The sequence below is a fragment of the Bombus fervidus genome, chromosome 11 (assembly GCF_041682495.2).
Source record: "Bombus fervidus isolate BK054 chromosome 11, iyBomFerv1, whole genome shotgun sequence".
Classification (NCBI taxonomy): Eukaryota; Metazoa; Arthropoda; class Insecta; order Hymenoptera; family Apidae; genus Bombus; species Bombus fervidus.
Genome location: NC_091527.1, coordinates 4,655,594 through 4,675,900, shown reverse-complemented (window position 1 = coordinate 4,675,900; position 20,307 = coordinate 4,655,594). Strand labels below are relative to the sequence as shown.

General features: G+C 34.6%; 1 protein-coding gene across 4 annotated transcripts; it reads right to left on the bottom strand.

Moving 5' to 3' along the window:
• Positions 1-658: 658 nt before the first annotated feature.
• Faf (ubiquitin carboxyl-terminal hydrolase-like faf) lies at positions 659-20,051 on the bottom strand. 4 transcript variants are annotated; one of them, XM_072013243.1, is made up of 30 exons: positions 19,933-20,051; positions 18,307-18,519; positions 17,829-18,093; positions 17,502-17,727; positions 17,270-17,404; positions 17,020-17,176; positions 16,619-16,942; positions 16,285-16,542; positions 16,109-16,207; positions 15,708-15,979; positions 15,416-15,617; positions 15,005-15,334; positions 14,586-14,920; positions 14,267-14,507; positions 14,054-14,191; positions 13,653-13,922; positions 11,813-13,572; positions 11,536-11,709; positions 11,327-11,468; positions 10,939-11,243; positions 10,604-10,854; positions 10,356-10,531; positions 10,086-10,282; positions 9,881-10,008; positions 9,627-9,793; positions 9,286-9,551; positions 8,951-9,186; positions 8,672-8,874; positions 8,327-8,592; positions 659-8,235 (listed from the first exon to the last, which is right to left on the bottom strand). In XM_072013243.1, the coding sequence occupies exons 2-30, from the start codon at positions 18,370-18,372 to the stop codon at positions 8,058-8,060; spliced, it is 7,767 nt and encodes a 2,588-aa protein (XP_071869344.1). In that variant the 5' UTR covers positions 18,373-18,519; positions 19,933-20,051; the 3' UTR covers positions 659-8,057. The 4 variants fall into 4 exon arrangements, with proteins under 4 accessions (XP_071869344.1, XP_071869347.1, XP_071869345.1 ...); XM_072013246.1 differs by having other exon boundaries at positions 8,672-8,865; XM_072013244.1 differs by lacking the exon at positions 19,933-20,051 and adding an exon at positions 19,557-19,884.
• Positions 20,052-20,307: the final 256 nt, after the last annotated feature.

Here is a 20,307-nt window from a genome sequence, read left to right as displayed (position 1 = left end):
AGTGGCACGTACGGAGTTTCCTATATATACACTTTTCTTTTTCATGAATTTGGAATACATTTTTATTTTCCTGAATTATTAACTTCGCACTATGAAATTTTCTGTAAGTATACAAAAACCTGACATCTATGTATTATAGAAATTATATTACAAGTAATAGGCAAAAGATTCTCAGAAGCGCTAAAGATTTTGACGTCAAGTATCAACTATGTATTAAGATAAATTTGTTTTTAAATTTTTTCGGTCACAGTAAAACAGAGAGGATGGAAATGGAAACGAAGAAGGTCGATTAAGCTGGTGTTATTCCTCTTTTTCAACCATACTTTATTACATTCTGTTAGAAATAATACACAGAAGATTCTCAGGGGCGGCGAAGCTTTTCACGCCGATCACGCACGAGGTGAGTTCGTCGTTCGATCGAGAAATCGAGGGCCCCGTGGATCGTGTGGCGAACCGTCGTCTGCGACCCCCCGGATGAAAACGATCGATCATGCACGGTTAAATCGAGAATATATATATATATATATATATATATATATAATCTTAATTAATATTTGTATTAATGAGAGTCTGCGAGAGACCATAAATAAGTTTATATATATATATATATATAAGAGAGAGAGAGAGAGAGAGAGAAGGGCACGTTGTTTTCTTTTCCTTTGTCTCTCTTTCTTTATCTTTCGTATTTTCTTAGGATCGCAGACTCGGTTGGCTCGATTTGCGATTAACGTTCGAGTAAGTAAAATGCTTACGTAAATGCGCCTATTTGAAAAAACGAATAATGTCACAAAACGACGTGAGCGTTTATCTTCGGTTTTTAGCCACTCTTACAGAGCATATTTTTCACTCGGTTACGTTTTCTTTCTCATCGTGCTTTTCACTGTATATCTCTCTTTCGTTTTGTTTCGATTTGTCCATCGATCGGCCCAAAAATCACATACACGCGACAAATTAGGAATATCATACTTTATTGTTTCTTTTTACCACTTTTTGGTATTACTTTCGTTTTCATATATGTATTTGGTGTTCGATTACGAAGCAAGCATTAGTTTCATTTCGAGTTCCTTCATGAACGCCTAAAGGTAGACATCCGTCGATTATTCAGTTAACAAATCTTGTGATACGGTATTCTCGTGATAAGCTTCATTCAATAAATATTTTTTCCCTCTCTAATAAATATCGAGGTGAAGAAATTTTTCTATTTTGTCCCAAGGTCACGGATATCTTGCGAAGTTATCTCGGGAATTTTTCCCGAGTAATTCTCTTCTACTGAAAGATTTTCTCTTGGAAAAACATCCGAGAGAGATTCGTCAAATTTCGATCGTCCTGGACCACGATGATCCCTTATGAAGATATTAAAACCATATATTCAATCTTTTCTTTGAAAAGACCTAACAATATCGTACACATGAGGAGTGCGATCTTCGTTAAGAAGATCTGACGAACGAAAAGATCGAGGAACGTAGAATTAATAACCCGACGATCCTCTACGAGAGGAAACGTTCAATGTTGGCAGATTTTTCGGCCCCAGAAAATTCTTGGTAACCGAGGGAACGATGATCCAACAAGAATCCGCGATCGTTTCACGCTCGGAACGAATGAAAAGGGAAAAGACTCGAGGTCGACGAGGCACAATCTATTGAAGCACCATAGGTTCAGGGGCACGGGCGCGCGCGCACACATACATACACACACGCACTCACGCACACACACCGCACAGTGGTTTATCTCGACTCGATATGAATATAATTAATAACGCGCGAAAGTGGAAACGATATCGATCGTTATCCACGTTTCCGTGCCTCGATTAAGAAAAAACGCGGCTCAACGAATGACGTAGGCAATTGCAAGCGAAAATCACGTTATTTAGCGAGTGAAGAAAGAAGATATATATTTGATATAAAGAAACGAGGAATATTCTTGACGATAGCGTAATGTCTTTAGAAAACTTCATTTTCCACTGAGAAAAAGTTTTGGTCGATACAAGTCCACGAAACGATTTGATCGTTTCAGAGTAAATAATAATTTATTATTACCCTTTCCTTTATGACAATCGATTCATGGTCTGACACGACCAAAATTCTTCGTTCCTTTTTTTTTTCTTTTCTCTTTTCTTTTAGTTTATATTTCCTTTCCTACACCGCATAGAATTCTCGTATTAATAAGTTCTACTAGTTAATGCCTGCACAACGCAGCTCTTTGAAATAAATACAGAAACAGATAACGGAAACGGCTTCGAGGAATGCGAGCAATGTTCTATATTCGTCCTGCGAATATCACTGAGTTGTCCTTTATTCACTGGCTGTGTCACAAGGAACACAGTTCTTTTATTTGGAGTCTTTTTATAAACCTCTTCTGGCAGTCGTTTTCGGTACGACAAACACCAAACGATATTCCGCTACGAGACACAATGAATTTTGTGCAGTTGTGATGACAGTATACGACCAGCGAAATTTCATCGTCAACTATTTCTAATAAGGAATTTCCTTCTCTCCTTTCCTCTCCCTTTTATTTCTTTTTTTCTTTTCTTTTTTCTCAATGGCGACGATCGTAATTGCGCATCGGGAAACATGTCGACTGTGGCTCGATCGGAAGGTTCATTAGTATAGTCCTAATATAGGACAGTGAATATTAAATATTCTACTCGATATTATCTGTGGTATCGTGTAATACTTCGTAAATCTAACGATTAGAATTATTCTACGGCGCTGTTAGTCGAACCGAGCGATCATCCACTTCCGATAAAAGTTCTTAATTCGAATACATTTCGAACAAATAGCCACGATTATTAATTCTCTCCGTGTACAATTCTATCGTTATTTTCATATGATTAAATACAATTGTAATTACTATTAAAGATCGTATCGTTTCGTAGACACAACCGCACGAATCTCATTGCAAAAATCGTGTGCAGAATTTAATGAAAGAAAACAGATATTTACTTCCTTACACACGAACATAATAGCGTCTACCGACGTAACAAAGAAAAAAAGAAAAAATTGAACAAAAGCGTGTATTTGACGGACACAAAGTATATACACACTATCTTTTACATTTGGTTTCGTGCGGAATCAGCTTGAAACCGACTGGCTTGATTATCAACGCCCTCAGACTTGTCTAGCGAAATTTCACGCTTCATTTTTTCACGCTGTATTATCTTTGATAAAGAGGCATTCGTCGCGCGAGTGGCGAAGTAGAGAAAAAAAAAGTACGTTTTCCAATGTCCAACGTCGATTTGGAACACGAGTTCAAGCTTTATATAATCTTTACTTATCTACCGACTAAGTTTCCATACTATACTCGACCGTTTCATCATACGAATGCCAATGTCGAACGACTTTATTCGTACACACGTGAGCAGATTCACGTGAAAGAAATCATAAGTTCCAATGGAATCACAAGCCTCTGTTATTTTCTGAGAAGCTTTCGTCGGCCCTGCTACGATCTCTCTTTTCTCCTCGTTACCACATCTCTTTTACGCGTTCCAAACAACAAACAAAAAAGAACAAAGACATCCGATAAAAGTGAAAATGGTTCCGTCAACATTCTGTTTGTAATTTCTTCGTTTATTTAAATCATCTCTTTAGACACGTGCTGAAACTGAGAACCGTAACAGGGATTTAGATATCTTTTTATACGCTTTATAATCTGTAAAACAGGCGAAGGACGATCCATCTGAATCTACAAACGCATGATTAATGAAAAAATTCTTACGAATAAAATGATTACTAAATAAGACGTTTAGATTACGTGAAAGTATCAAAGATATAATTAGAGTGAGGTCATCCAAAGATTATTTGACGTCCTCTTCAAATGGCACTTCGCTTTAGTAAAATTACTAGAAAGTCAATTTAATAGATTCTTTTCTTTTTCCTGTCCCCCTTAGCCTTATATAGATCAATTCGTAAATAAAAATGGATCGTCCCGTGTATATCGATCTTTCTTAAAATATCAATGAACAATCCGATCAAAAAACATTTGCGAACAGAATTCAATGACAAGAGAGAAAAATGTGAACTTATAAACTTCTGCTGTATCGGATAATGCGGTTGACATTCTAAAAGCGAAGAACAGCTTCTTGCCAGCGTTAACCCTTTGCAGTCCAATTTCTTTTCGTATGTAAAAGTTTGGAATAAATTAACTTTCGCGATGCCACTATAATCGATCTACCATTATTCCTTGCGTGCTGCTCCGCTTTGAAATTTATCCGTGATTTATTTAAAGTAAAAATCTACCATTGTACAACATTTTCTAATCTATCGTGAGCATCAGCATCCAAAGTGTTAGATGTTATTTCTCGTCGAACAAAAGAAATGCTCCAAACGAAAGAAAAAATGTATTTTCGTTAAATGATTAAATGGAGCGCAAAGGGTTTTGGCAATGAAATCAGTACGCGTGTAAATTGTAAATACATTGACCGCTTAACGAGGTAGTTTCATTGTTGAATCATTTCGTTCCTCCTATCTTTTTTTCTCTTCCTTTTCTTTTTTTTTTTTTTTTTTGTTCGATTTCTTTTGTTTCATTCGTATTGCCTTGCTTGTTTTACTTTTTTTCATTCTCGAAATAGCCTCGGAGGAAGTTGTCAAAGGCAAATGGAGAAACACGAGCACCACGAAAGTAGCGGATGTGTCCCATGGTAGTTTCTGATACCATCGAAAAGACATGCCTCGAACGGATGCGTGTACATGTTTATTAGTTTCTTGGAAATTTCGTTTTTCCCTTACGTCGTTTTATTTAAAACAAAAAGAGAAGGAAAAAAAACAAAATCGTTTGAACAATCGTCATACTGGAAACAAAAAATACAGAGACTTCGAGAGATACTCTACGCTACTAAATGAACGAGGTTCGTTAATCTCCTTCCGTTTATTTAATTTTACTGACTAGAGCGTCGATCGAGTTAATACATAAAATTACCTTTACAACTAAAACTAAACGAACATCGACGAGGGACTCTTTTCTTCTCCTCCATCTTTTTTTTTTTTTTGTATTTTCCTTTTGTCTTTTTTTTTACTTTGTGTTTTATGAAATTTCACTTCGCTTGGGCTTCGAATTATTGTAACTGCTTCTTTTTTTTTTTTTTTTGTCTCATTTCCGCATCTTTTTCGTTTTTGTGTACAAGTGTCATTTTCTTCTTTGCTTAAGCATGCAACTGTACAACTTTACCTTTTTTTTCTTTTTTTCATTACTTCACATGCATTTGCCTTTGATTTTGATTAACGCGTCGTATCAGTCACCTTCGCTTATTATCGAGATTTGAATATATCGTTTTCTTTTTCGTTTTTGCTCTTTTTTTGTATCATGTTTCATCGTCGTTGCTCTCTATATAGTAACATTTCGTGCAAAAAGGAAAATGTATAAATGTTGCATCCGACCGTTTTCTTTTTTCGTCGACTATAAAAAAACAAGCGTGTTTATTCGCAACTACCGCATTAAAAATGACCGGCAATCTTGATCGACTCTCGTAGATCCGTCACAGTTTCGCATAGAATTCGTAGTAAATATGAGAATGTTCGATAGTTCGATGAAATCGCTCGATAAGTTTTCGGACAATAGTTATATAAATCATGAATTAGAATCGTGTACCCGGTTGTCTTACATCTGTTTTTTCCCCCTTAATGTCCATATCTTTCTACCTCTATCATCGCTCGTTCGAGAGAAATAAAAGAAAAAAGAGAACGAAATATGAAAGAAAGAAAGAAAAAGAAATGACACTACTAGTAGTATTATATCATGACACAAACTTCGAGGTTCGATCACTTAAATCTGATATTGATTGTTAGAAAGTAATCAAGTTATGTATATCATACAAGACGTGTTACGCTTATTCTTTCAGCGATACAATTAAATATTAAATAATTATAGACTACATTCTCTCCATTAACAAAAAAATTGAACTTAGCATACAGTCTGTGTACAAAAAACCAGGATTTACAATAGCATACTAACCTCAATGTATAATAGGAATATAATAATTTTTATCACATATAAAAAGCAGTTGCATATGTACATATTCTGAGTAAGATTAGGTACCATTATTATTATTTTTAACCGATAGTAGCTATTATATAATTTGGTACACTGTTTAACGTGGATATTTGATAAATACGAACAGTATAATCAATATGTCGTTATTTCCTGGTGTCTTGACATAGTCGTTGATTTTCTCATCGCACGAATTCCTATGTATACACACGGCTTGCTTTATATCCTCATTACACGTGACTTTATTTTCTCTTTTTCTCCTCCTCTTTAGTATTATTTATATAATATCTATATAACACATGTTATTTAATAAGTCAGAGCTATGGCCAGTTCATACGTTAAAGGATCGCAGTCATCATTTATTCAATCATGTTTCGCCGTTCATCCGTTGTATGCCCGATAAAATGCCGAACAGTATACAAGCAGTATAACATCTAACGCATCTGTTCTTTTTCTTGTCGACTGAAAACTAAGAATCGATTTATAATACTGCGAAAAGACCACAGCTCTTCTTTCTTAACGATGGATCGTACCTTAGGACGATACAAATTAGTGTTTTTTCTTTATATTTGTTTCATACCCTTTTTGTGTCGCTACCGTCACGCTTTCTTCAATTCCTTCTTTTATTCCTTCTTCCTTTTTTTTTATTTGTTTTTCGTTTTGTAAAAATTTGGACTTCGAACAAGGCTTATTTTTCTTTCTCGCGGCACTGCGACTCGTTATAATAAACACAAACTGATCCATCCATTTTGCCTCCTTCTTTTTCTCTCTTTTTTAATATCCATCTTTACTATTTAAAGTAGAAACATCCCGTCATAACTGTCGTTTCTTATCCGAATAACTTTTTGGGCGGTCAACTGCACCGTCCACTTGAATTTCATTCGATCAAGTTCTTTTTCGTTAATTTCTCATAAATAGCCGAAAAAACATAACAGACAAAAATATAAGCAATGAAAATTTGAAGCAACAACTCGATTCTTAAGTAACTACCTAATATACAAAATGGAGTCGCATGATATCAAAGATACAACTCTTCTTCTCAAATTCGATGAACTGAAAGAAAGCACAATGGGAGGCATCTCATTGATGTATGTTTAAATTCTCATACAGCACAAACGTCTGCATCAGAGGAGTGGCTTTCCTTTCTTTATTTTTCTTTCTTTTTTCCTTTTTTTTATATTTTTTTCTTTTCTTCTTTTTTTTTTTTTTTTTTTTTTTGATACTCGAGATTAAGTACAAGGAAATTTTTTCGTTTACTTCGTCTTGAAAGACTAAAATAGTGAAATATCGATAGATGTGTAATTTTTCTTTTCTCTTGACTTGTTAACTCTGCTCTCTTTTCAATTAAATCGGAAACTACTGTATTTTTTAGCCTTATCCTTCGATCGTTAGAAAGTTTCATTTTTTAACTTTTTATTAGTAACAAATTTACATAGACATACGGAAAGTTAGGTTCTTTTTTTTATACCTTTCTTTTCTATTCGGCAGAGACGGGATTCCATAACACTATTCGCTATACATTTATACAATCTTATCGTATTCCTACACTTGAATTCGTATGCATTAATCGAGGCAAGTGTAATTCTCATCTAAATTGTTCTTTTTTCCCTCTTCGTATCAATTTCTCTTCGGAAGATTTCTTCCTACCAAAACAACCTTCCTTTTATTGAAATTCAAAAGCTCAAATTATTATATAGATGCAAAAATTGAGGAATACACGAACGTTAGGAGAAAGAAAAAATTGCGATGAAAATTCTCGTTGCCTCAACTAATACGTAGAAATTCTGTTCTTACTTATTTAATAATCGCCTGCTGTTTCTAACATCGTTCTTTTTTTCTCAATAGTGCAGATAGCTATGCCACATCGTATCATTCATGAAAGTAACTGCCCACAATAAAACTCAGGTTGCAAATGCAAGTTCGTGAATACCAGCAAATAAGAACAAATCTGCGAGTTATATCTGTACAGGTGCCTCTATTGTTCGGCACCAAGCTGCTGGCGCAGTAATGTCTAAATATCTTGAAACAGTTTCACCGAGGCAGCAACTTGGTAGAACGTCAATATGTAGCGTTCATTATGGATCCTGGCTGGTATTTTGTGACGACTCACAGTTCTGTGGACTATGTAACTGATGAGCTGGTGGTGTAAGTATAACCGGGGATTGGGACCAAAGAGGAGTATGAACTGGAGATGGTCTAGGCTGAGATTGTTGTTCCTCTTGCATTTGTTGCATTACAGTGACGTCAGGATAACTGAAAAGAGAAGCAGGAATGATTTATGTTTTAAATAAGGACTGTATAATGATAAATGAAATTGAATAAAATTGTTATTTTTGAATCTTACCCTATACATCCCCATACTAAACTACGTCTCGACCGCAATATGTCTCTATTTTGTGGTTGGTACTTTTCTGTCTCCTCAGTGCAATCTTCGCTTGTATCCTCTACCTCCTGTTCTTCGTCCGGACAAAGTTCACATGCTCTTTCTAATGTCTTCTTCGCGCTATTACTACGCTCCAAAACATAACCATTCGCAGAGTCATTGGATTGAGCTGGTGGAGACCAATTACTATACGCATGAGTATATGGTGCCGCAGAAGCATACGGTCTCTGAAAATAAAATCGATATTGTTTAATATATAAATCCCTTCTTGTAACTTCATAATCAGCTATTATTATTGTTCAATACTTTATCGAGTTCTTCGTGAAGCCAGTCGGTAGCGTGTATCCACTTCCTCTTCAATTCGGAGCTATGATGCAGGAGCTGATGTGCAGGTCGACACTTACTGAAGAGCTGTACCATGCATTTAATGCATTGATAACCTCTTTTCTGATAATGATGTTTACTTCTTTGTATTATCTCAAATAAACCTTCTCTTTCATCTGGTACACCTAATGACAATTACATTTTACGATCTCATGTTTTAATGCCTCTTAAATTAAAAACTTGCACCTGCAACGGTTGTACCTTTGAGAGCGTTATGAACACGATGAGTTTGCCACGAGTCCTCCATAAGAAGTACAGCAAGTAATAGGTCAGTATGATGTTTTATTTCATGTGCGAAAGAAAATCCAATCTGCCATAATAATTCACTGAGAACGGTTCGTGACACATGAGGATTCTCCCAACAACAATATTGCAGTAATTTCACTGTATCTTCAGTAACGTTAACATCTGCATCTTCGATCAATTTTTTCATATAACTAGATGACAAAAATTGCAGTTTGTATCAATATATTTTATACTTTACATATTTACCTTTTATCTACATTTTAAACGCATTTTATTTAAGAAATATCTACCTGTTCTTAACGAAGAGAATATCTGCTGCCTGCGGCTGAATAGGCATCAAATATTCATTTTGACATGCCGGGTCACCATATGGGTTTGGTAAAGGTGCTACGCCTGACTGTGCAAGACTCGAGTGTGCTTTCGATGACACGTCGCAACAGCGTATCAACATACTAACTACCTGATGCAATTTAGTTAATTCAGGATACTGATACTTTATCGTAGGTCCGGGTCCTTCATCGATAGCAACCAACATAAACGTAACCGGCACATTTAACTACGATAAAAAACAATTATAAATGGCATAATCTTATTAAATGATTTTACATGAGAAAAACAATGTATAAGTTACCTTAAGCAATTGGGCCTTTTCAGCGAGACCAAGCGATGCATACGTGTGAAACAGAGAGAAATAATGTGGTAAATGGCGGCCATGATCTGAGATTTCACGATGAAGTAAAGAAAGTACTGCATGCAATAAATGATCACTGAGTGTTGCTGTTGGATCTAAAAGTATAGCTGGAAATAAAGATTTATGAACAAATATTTCAAATTACATCTTATTAGTCTGTTTGAAAGAATAATGAATATAACTAAAAGTCTTACTTGGTGCGTTTAAACTAGGCGGCACGCATGGGCCATCCAGTAAAGAAATGTGTGCGAGAAATACCAAAATTTTGAGAAATGCCGTTCGAACTTCTGTACTAGGACAGCTCAAAAGATATTCGCAAAATCTAAAGACAATAAATTCATTTTGTTAAACAATAAATTCTCTTATATCGATACATGTATACTCAAGAAAACCCAATACCTATGTGGATGATTAAATAGGACATTATGAGCAAACCAGGATCGCACTGTTTTGCTACTACGTAAATGATGACAAACGATGTCATACCAATCCGTTGCGTTACCGCGTAAGGTTTTCTTAGTATGGAAACCTGTGTAAAATAGGAATCTCGATGCTAATTGCACGGATAGCATTGCAAGTTCTTCCTGTTCTGGATTCTACAAGTATAATTTCCAAAGATTATATGTTTGATACAAATGTTGAAAAAAATTATTTGCTAAGTCAACTTACAAGTTTTTCATTCATATTCTGTCTATTGATGTTATGAGGATTACAAGATACAAGTTTTTTAATAAATTGAAAATATTCTGCGCTAAACTGATTTCGATTATGCATGAACTTGATATTCTGTTTTCTGACACTATATTCGATAGCTGGGGGCATTTTCATAACTCCTAGTTTCGTATCTAAAAGTTATAACATTTTTATAACAAGTAAATATAACTTTTTAACAAACTAGAAATTCAAGCAGTACTTACACAAGGATAATTCATTAACACTTTTCATTAAAGAATTTTCTTCTACATCTAATCTGGTATAAAATAACATATAGGCATTCCACCATCGTTTTTGTTTTCGGTAACTCATTCTTTTAAGCATATGATCAAATACTTCTCCCAAATAATCACCGCCGAAACATTGCGACTTCATTTCTTCCTCTTCCTCCATTTTACATTCCGTAACATCGCCATCGTCGAACTTATACCATTTCGCAACGCCATCATTTTGTCTAATACAAAATGCAATAATAAACAAGTATGTGTTAAAAACGTTATGTAAATATTAATGTGTGCATACATAAATATTTCAGTACCTATGTAGGATATACGAATAATAATGACCACCACTAGCCTGGCCACTATGTACTACAATGCCAGTTAATTGATATTTAGTACAAGTCCCTTTCACCGATTCTTCGTAATCACAGTCTATAACTTCTCCCTCCAGTTTAGCGAGCCCAGAAACAGTATAAGGTTCCATATCCAAATCTCTTGGAAATTCAAAATAATCGTTAAATTTTATAGCGCAAACTCTTTCGTAATCATATTCAAATCTTTTTAATTGTATCGCTAAAACAGGTGGCAACTTCTTTACACATAATCGTTTTACTGTTACGACCTAAAAATATAATTTGTTAATAGAATATGTAATAAATGTCATGAATTATACGTAAGTGCTTTACAAATATATGAAGTTTATACCTTTTTATTACATTTGTCGCAATGATAAGCGTCTGCACCTTCCAATAATTCTCCTTTCACATATTGTTCAAGAGAGTCCAGTAAATTACTGTGATTCCTGATATCCACGCTTATCAAACTAAATGGCTCCTCCTTGGAATATCTGAAGATAATGTAATGCGGTATTACAGTTTACCGAAAAAAGCAAAATTTAAGAATTAAGAAGGTACCTATGAGGGCAACCTTTGCAGATTTTCTGGTCACTATATGAACCACCAAGAATCTTGCTCATTATCTGTTCATGTCCTAAGGCTTTCAGTGCCTCATCTAAGCTTTCCACTAAGCTCATAAAAAATTCTACTGCATCTTGTTGTTCTCTAAGATTTACAGGCTCACCTTGAAGTCTGAAAATAATATTAATAAAAACATCAATGATGACATGAAGATGATGATTACACTTCGACAATTATACATTTAACAATATTTACAGTGTAAATGTAAACTTACTTAAAGTGTTTCCAAAGACCTCTAGGTATATAATATTGTAATTTGCTATATGCTAGATGACCAAAGATTGCTTGAACTTGCTTTAAAATACCAATATTATATTCCTTTCGAGATTCATCTGCTCCACATTTTTCTTCATTTGTATCATTATCGTTTGCCTCTATCGTTTGTTCTCCTTCAATTCTTTCTTCTCCAGAAAAATCTTCGTTCAAATCTGTCGCTGCACCTTCCGCAGCCAAAAGTCCGACTCTTATACTTTCAACCATGTACAATTGTTGTAATACTGAGTTCATGTAACAAGTTGCACCAGCGTTCTTTAAACCTACAAAGCCTTTCAGTGGCCTAAGCCCGACTGGTGGTAAATAATCCCATTCTACTAGCGGTTCATCTCTCTCAGAGTAGAACATATCAGTGAGCATTGTGACTAGAAGTTTCATGTTAGGTACACAGCCTACACAAAGACCTACAAGTAAATCAAATGCTGCGCTAGTCGATTGAGGAGTCGTGCATACTGGGCTCGCTTGCGAAGCACTTAGCTCTCCAGTGCTACGCAGTTGCAGCATAAGACGCGATGCAGGAAATACAAAATCTTCGACTAATTCCTTGATCAAATTTACGCCGTGTTTTTCATCAGAGCCAAGTTCAAACTTTTTACTCGGAGGTAGAAAAGCTAGTAGTTCTTTAGTAAGACCAAGATGACCTTCAAGGACAGCTTCATCAACTTGACTTTCTCCAGTTTCTTTAACATTGTCTCGTACTTTCTTTAACCATGCTATTTCGATGTTCAATAATGTTTCAGCAGTCAGAAGAGGACATCCTGACATGTGTGCAAAGTTTAGCAGCCTACATAAAAGCTGAAAATACTCATGACTCTGTTTTGCATGCTCCATAACTGTAGTGTTTAAAACAGTGAAAAGTAGCGTTATTGCAAAAAGTAGTGGTTGATGACCACTACTGTACCACGTTGATATAAGAAAAAATTGTTCAGCCGCAGCCATTCTAACCACTCTCGATGTACTCAAGAGAACAAGGTCTATTAAAAACGTATGCCACATTTTATCTCTTGATAATGATTCTAACGCAGTTGGATTCAGTACCAAAGCGATTGTCAGAACTTCTAATGCTTCTTTACATACTAACACATCGTTATTGTCAGGATTATTTGACGTTTCCTTTTCGTTTATTTCGTGAAGTGTATGGAGCATCTCAGCAGATGCATTTATATTATTTAAATTACCTGTCGATGCTGCCCATGCTAGCCTAATTATGGCACGAATAGTAGCTACGTCTGGTAGCTCCCAGGAAAGGGCTTGCATAAAAAGTTGCCGACATTTGTCAGATTCCGCTGCTCCACATAACATTCGAAGCGCTAAATGCTGCGCCAAGTTCGTTGCTACGCTTCTCAACATATACTCAGTATTCTGATTAGGTACACTTTGTAAGGCTTGTTTCAAAACCGCTACTGGGCCTCGATTGTTGTGAACATGATTATCGTGATTTTCCGAAATACCAGCTTGCTGCACTTCATCCATTACACAGGCCATCACATTACCCACTGTCGTTAATAAGAGTTTACATAATTTTAACACCGTTAAATACGCTGCTCGTTTAGTAGTTTCGTCTGCATTTGGTAGAAATTTATTTTTAGTTAACATTTCAAGAATAACACCAGCTTCGCCACTTTTTATAAAGTTGCACTGAAACTCAAACGCTCTTTCTGACATTGGATCTAAAACTGGCATTAATAAACTATATAAAACCTGAAATACAAATAATTTATTACAAATTGTCCGAAAGGTATACATAACAAAAATACATATAAATGTTACACAAACTTTACCTCTAAATTGTATAAAACTTGGCTAGAACTTGCAGTAAAAAATAAAGAATCTACTGTAGTATTTTGTTCATTACAAAGAGCATTATCTAAATTGTCATCTTCTTTGCAATGACCGAATAACGACTGTAATCGTGATACAGTAAGTGTATCTGGTGGCACCAGTTGTAAAAGGTTCCTTGCACCATCGCGTAATTGCGCGTGTTGTAGACTACATCCAAGATCTGCTAACTGAAAGAAGAATGTAGCATACTGCGATCTTTGCGATATGACCTGTAACAAAAACAGGAAATTTCTAAATTTTCAGGTTATAAGATAAACATCTAGAAATAATATTGCACTTATAATGAAATGTATGAAAATCTTTTTTTTTTTTATATATATATGAACGCAAATTAATATACCACTCCGGGTAAACTGTTTTCTGCTTCTGCATCTGGCCCATCATATGGATGGTGTGGAGAACTGGTAGAACTATCTGAGCTACTATCTGGCGAACTCGGTAAGTTGCTGTTTACTTGACTTAGTTTTGCAGACAACAGCTATATGAGAAAAATTTTATTCTTTAATTACTCTGACATTGCTATGTTTTAAAGAAAATAGATATTAACATATACCATTTTATCTCTCAATGGAGTTTGGGAAAGTAATTTCCTGTCATCTGTTGACTCCAAAGGTTCTCCATTAAGAAATAAGTCAAGTTTCACATTTGATCCATTTGCCTTAATTCTGCGTAATATTTGTCGCCTTAATGACCCCAAAGTGTCGTTACTATGTGTAAATATCTCTATATCATCCACATTACGACCAGGATTCGCAAAACGAATGATAAGAGATAGGTGTTTCCCACGAACTGCTCTGTAATCAAATAAAATAGAATATTATTGTTATTTTAGAAAATTCATCATTTTTACAAATAAATACAAATATTAGTACCTATGTAATGGCAATATTTTTCGTTCTCCTGGAAATGTCGTATCACATTCATTTATATATTCCTGTAATACTTTCATAACACGGCACATTTTCATAGCTTCTATTTTAATTTTATTTGACATTTGCTGTTCGCGTTCTTCTCTTCCTTCAAGGTATACTTTACTCAAGACAGATACAGTATCATAATGTGCTTTCAATCTGTCCATACACTCTCCTATATATGTCACATGAAACGCCAAAACTGATGACTGAAGTCGTGGTCCTAAATTAGTATTCACTTCTTTTAATAATTCTATAGCTCGATTTGCTATTTCTTCAGGGCTATTGGTCACGACCTGAATAAATAGATGCATAAAAATATGTAATGACACAAAATACTATTACTATCATAAAAATAATTAATATTAAGTTTTACTTACGCGCCACAAATAATCTGTACCAATTAGGTCAACGTCATCCATTAGAAAAGTTCTCCTTTTTAATTTTAATTTTCCTTCCTTAGAATTGACTGCCTTGAAAAATCTTTCATAACATTTGATACCACTTTCCGTAAGTAATATCGGATCTAATTGTAATATATTATTTTGGAAAAAGTCCTTATTTATTGCTGGATCAAGATCTGGTTCATCTCCCATTAATTTTGAAAACCATTTGAAACATGCTTCACGATCGGATACAAATACACCTTGTTCAGCTAAACATTGCCAAATCTGTTCAGCTTGATCCGCGCATAACCATAGTTGACCATCCTACAAGAAAAACAGATATAAACAAAATTATAAAGATCTACAACAAGTCATTATTACAAAATAAATGAATACAAATGTCACCTTCAACAAGAAACGGAGGAAATTAAGTCTTTCCTGTACTTGCATAATATGATTGTAGCGACCATCGTGCATGTAAGTATTTCCATCAATGTCTGGATTTTCCTTAACCAACTGCCGCATTTTATCCATATAATTTGTTAAACTGTTTGTCACGAGAATTACTGCAGAATGTTCTGCTTGAAGTCGTTCTATAACATCTTGTCTGTATAATAAAACATATTAGAAATAATGCCAATTGTAAATTGCTTTAAGTTAATTATTAACTTCTACATCATTATTTAGATAAATATACCTATAATGATGGTTCCGTTGACCATGACATGCTATATTAGGGTTTGGTTCATAAAGGCAGCATATTTCCCGAATTTGTTTTAACGCAGGCAAAGCCCACTTATCACTATTCTTTAGTTCTTCCACGCATTTGTCTAACCAAATTGTCTTTTGAGCATCCCTTTCTTGTGAACACGAATAATCAAGAATTTTTACATGAGCATTTAATGCTTGATCCATTATTTCTGTAGGCACCTCGTCAGAATGAGCCAAATTCCAAAAAAGAGTTAACACCTAATATTAATGAGAAATACAATTAAGCTTAAGTAAAATCAATAGTATATTTTATATATACAGTGATACGAAATCTTAAATAATGTAAAAATGTAACAATGTATAAATATAATGTAAACATAAAAATACCTTATGTGCCATTACACCATCTTTATCATCTTCTGCTAATCTCCGAATTAATTCTAATAATTTTTCTCCTTGTTTCTTATTAGCAGTCTTCCAACTCATCTAGAATAAGAAAGATTTTAATTAAGTTATAATAATCAATAGAATAAGGATTGTTATAGTTTCACAATATTGAACACCTGAAAACATTCGAATAAGTGGTCAAGTTGCTCAGGGCTAAAATCCCAAGCAAGTTTGGCTAACAAATCATGAACATTTTTCACAATAGCTTCATGTTTTCCGGCTTGTGCTGCCCAAACAGCATCTAAATCTTCTAAAGTTAATGCTCGTTCTTTTATAATAAAGCGTAAAATCTTTTCCAACTTTTCAACATATTGAGGCTGATGTAACGAATCTCTTAAAACAATTTCTAATACTCCGTTTTCCTTTATCCATTTCTATATAAACAGAATATTATTTATCAATATTTGTCGATATGATTTACACATTGAAACAAACTATAATTAAACTTACAGCCATGCATTCCGCAGTAAGCCATTCCTCTTCTTCAACAATTGCATTTCGATGTTGGTAAAAACTAACAGTGGCGATGACTTTATTTACTTCATTTAAAGCATTCATTTTTCCGTTAAATGAAGAAATTTGTAAGAGTCTCAATATCATTTTCAGTCTCAGAATTCCCAAATTTTTAATCATTTCCTCTTGGTGTGGTACTCGTGAAACTAAACATTTGGCGGCTTTGATTATAGCTGATATTGCATCATTTTTTGATTCATTTTTGGCCTCCTTCTTTAATTCCTCATCAGTTAAATTATTCAAAATTACAGGCACCATTTCCTATAAACATAAAAATGTCCATTTGGTATAGATTCAAATGTAATTGAGTTGTTTAATACCTTTCATAAAATGCTTACCACAATAGGCATCAGATATTTAACTATTGTGTGAACAGTAAGTAGTTCATAACATAAACCGAAAGGTCTGATTAAAGCGTAAATAACTGGTACTGTTAAATTTCGGCCGCTCTGAAATCTAGAGAGCAAAATTTCAAATCCGTTAAGGCTTCCAAACCTGCAAAAAAGAAAATTAAGTAATTTATAATTTATATGTCATGTATAAAATATAAAATCATAAAGAAATATTATAATAGTATCACTTATCAACCTATTTATGAGATCCACTAGCCAACCACGAGGACTTCTTGAATCAGGAGGTGGCCTTGCATAAAGCTGTTCATCAGGAATATCACTTCCTGGAGGGACAGTTTCAGAGACCCTTGCAGCATTAAACGTATGAAATCTGAAATAAAAGTTATAAATCAGTATAATATCAGTAATACAAAATAAGAAATTAAAAATAAGATATCTTCAGTTATATAGGAAAAAATGTAACTCACTTATTACTAGGATTAAAAACCATTGCCAGCAAATCAAGAAGAGGAAACCAGTCCTCATCTAATTTCAGGATACATAGATCCACTAACCGCTCACAGTTTGCATTAATACAATTTTGAATGTTCATTTTCCAACTACTTACTGCATCATCAGTCAATATTTTGGTAAAAGAAATAGTGAGTCCTTCTCGAAAAAAGCGCTGACACGCTTCACTTTGTACATCAATTCCTAAGTACAAATTTGCATTTATTGTTATATTGAAACAAATCATGAATTTATATTTAATTATTATCTCGATTAAATAAAATTTCGAAATTGCTTATTATAACCTTTTTTACAAAGATCGATACTGGCTTGTAACAGGCACTCTAACTCTTGTTCTGGCAGAACTGGTACAACCCATCGTGGACTAGATATTTTTTCATGAAGCATATTGAGTTTTGCAACAGGAAAATCTGGCTCGCCATGGAGCTGATTACTATCCTCTACTGAAGCTAAGGTATCATTGGTGCATTCTGTTTGTACCACATTCTCCGTGAGTTGAAGTCCGGACATTGTGTCAGCTAATTGTTGTGGGCCCGATGGACTGTGCATCTATTATTATACATATACACGATATTAATTCAATAATATGGTATGATTTAATGATGTAAATGCATATAAATTCACATTATAACAATTATACATAAAACAATATGGTAAATTTTGCAAACGAAATTTACTTTAAATGTAGCCTAAACATAGTTTAAATACAGTTAGTTTAAATGAATAATATATGACTAACTAATATAAAGATAAATTATATACCTGTGTACTTTGCTGGCTGTCAGGAGGGTCTATGCCTACTCCTTGGCCTCTTGTGGCAATCGTCATTTTGTACGCTCTTTGCTATATTCCAATTGTCTCAATACCTTTTGGTCCAATAATCGCACCACCAATAACAATCATCCAACTCATTCACTGACATTAAATATAATTATACCCTAAAGGCCTTGTTTGAATAAACTATACCTACATTATCTGAAACAAAATAAAAGTTTCATAAAAAAAAAAAGATTGAAATTTTTACAAGTTATTGCAATAATATTAGACATTTTCAAATATAATCTTTTAATATAGATCTAACAATTAAGAAACTATAACAATAATAGGACAATAAATACTATTTAATCTTGCAGAATACTTATGTTAGTAAAGAAGTTTTACAACAGCTTAGTATATCCATCAAATATTAATTCCCTCATTATTCTATATATTATTAACAAGCATACTGTTATTTATGGCCTAATACTGTATAAATATTAATTCTGCAAAAAACGGGACGGACCAAAAATAGAAAATAAAATAAAAATAAAATAGAAAAACATTGAAAAACAGTGAAAAAGTTAGCCAATTGGAAAACTAGAATGGACGAAAAATCCGTAAGATAAGAACCATGTAATTCGAGCTCGCCTCGAGGGACACCGGTAGGTACTACACCGTCAATATTTCAGAGTCGAACAGCAAAAAATGTTAACGAATTTAAATTTTCTTGCGGAGGAAGAACAACATAGATACGTAGAACGTTTCGCACATTCTATAAATCGTATGACAGCATGATCTTGTTAAGGTTTCAGCTAACAAATTCCAATTATTCGCCTTGATCTGAGCGAAGAGACGATTCTCTCATAAACGTTTACTAGTCACTCGGATTCGCACGTAAACCAGTAAACGAAACTAATAATCACGTCCAAGGGTCTCTGTATTTCTTTGGAATTTCGCAATTCATGAAAGGTACGATGTCATGTCGCGAATTATTTCTCTATCTCTTTCTCTCTCCGGGTCTGTCTCTCTCGCTCTCCTCTCGATCTCTTTCTCTCGCTGCTTCTTTTTATTTCTCGGGTGTAATCGTCAAACGTACTGAACTGTCAACCGTCAAAAATTAGAATCAGGAAATGAGCAACCCGTCGTCTGCTTCCTGCCGATCGAAAACCATCATCGTACTTAAAGAATTTCACGAACGATCGTCGCTAAATTAGCTTGGAATTACGCGTGAAATACGTATACGGCGTGCTTACAAAGGACTTAACGTCGAGCGGCGACGAGAACAGAAATCTCGATGTTTCTCATCTATGCGCCACTTCTTTCCACGAACAGTCAGATTTCTTTCGATAATTAGAGATAAGTGAATAGATCCCACGTAACCGGTACCTATGCAATTTCAACAATCCTCGGTGTGTCCAGGGAGCAACTATTTTCGCCCCGTTCACTCAACCGGGCCACCTCCGGACAAAATGGCGGCCATCCTAACGATTAGCATTCCCGTATTAAAGAAAATCTTTTACAATTTTCTTCCCGAGAGTAATCCCGATCCCGTTAAACAACGTGCCGTGACACACAGAACGTTCCTATTATCACCGATTATCGCATCAAACTTCTATCGGGTAAACGCACCTTTACATAGTAAATGGTGGTAGAAATTTGTTGCACTTTTTGACGTGACGTTGTAGAACTCACTGGCGAATCTGTAAACACGACTATCTTACGGCGCTACCGTCGTCCCCGAGTTAAAACGACCACTGACACTACATTCACGGTGCTTCTCGTGCATTTCCTCGCTCATTCAATTTCGACCAGATTGTTTCTTTTAACCCTTCTTTTTTTTATTTCTTAGTGTTTTTAATCGAAACATTCTTAACCAAATTACTATAAACAATTCATTCCCTGCAATTTATTTTTTGTTAACTATGTAGAATTTTATTGATACGTATATGTACAGATATACGAATTTTTCAACCCCATATTGCCGCCCTTATTATAGCCATATTT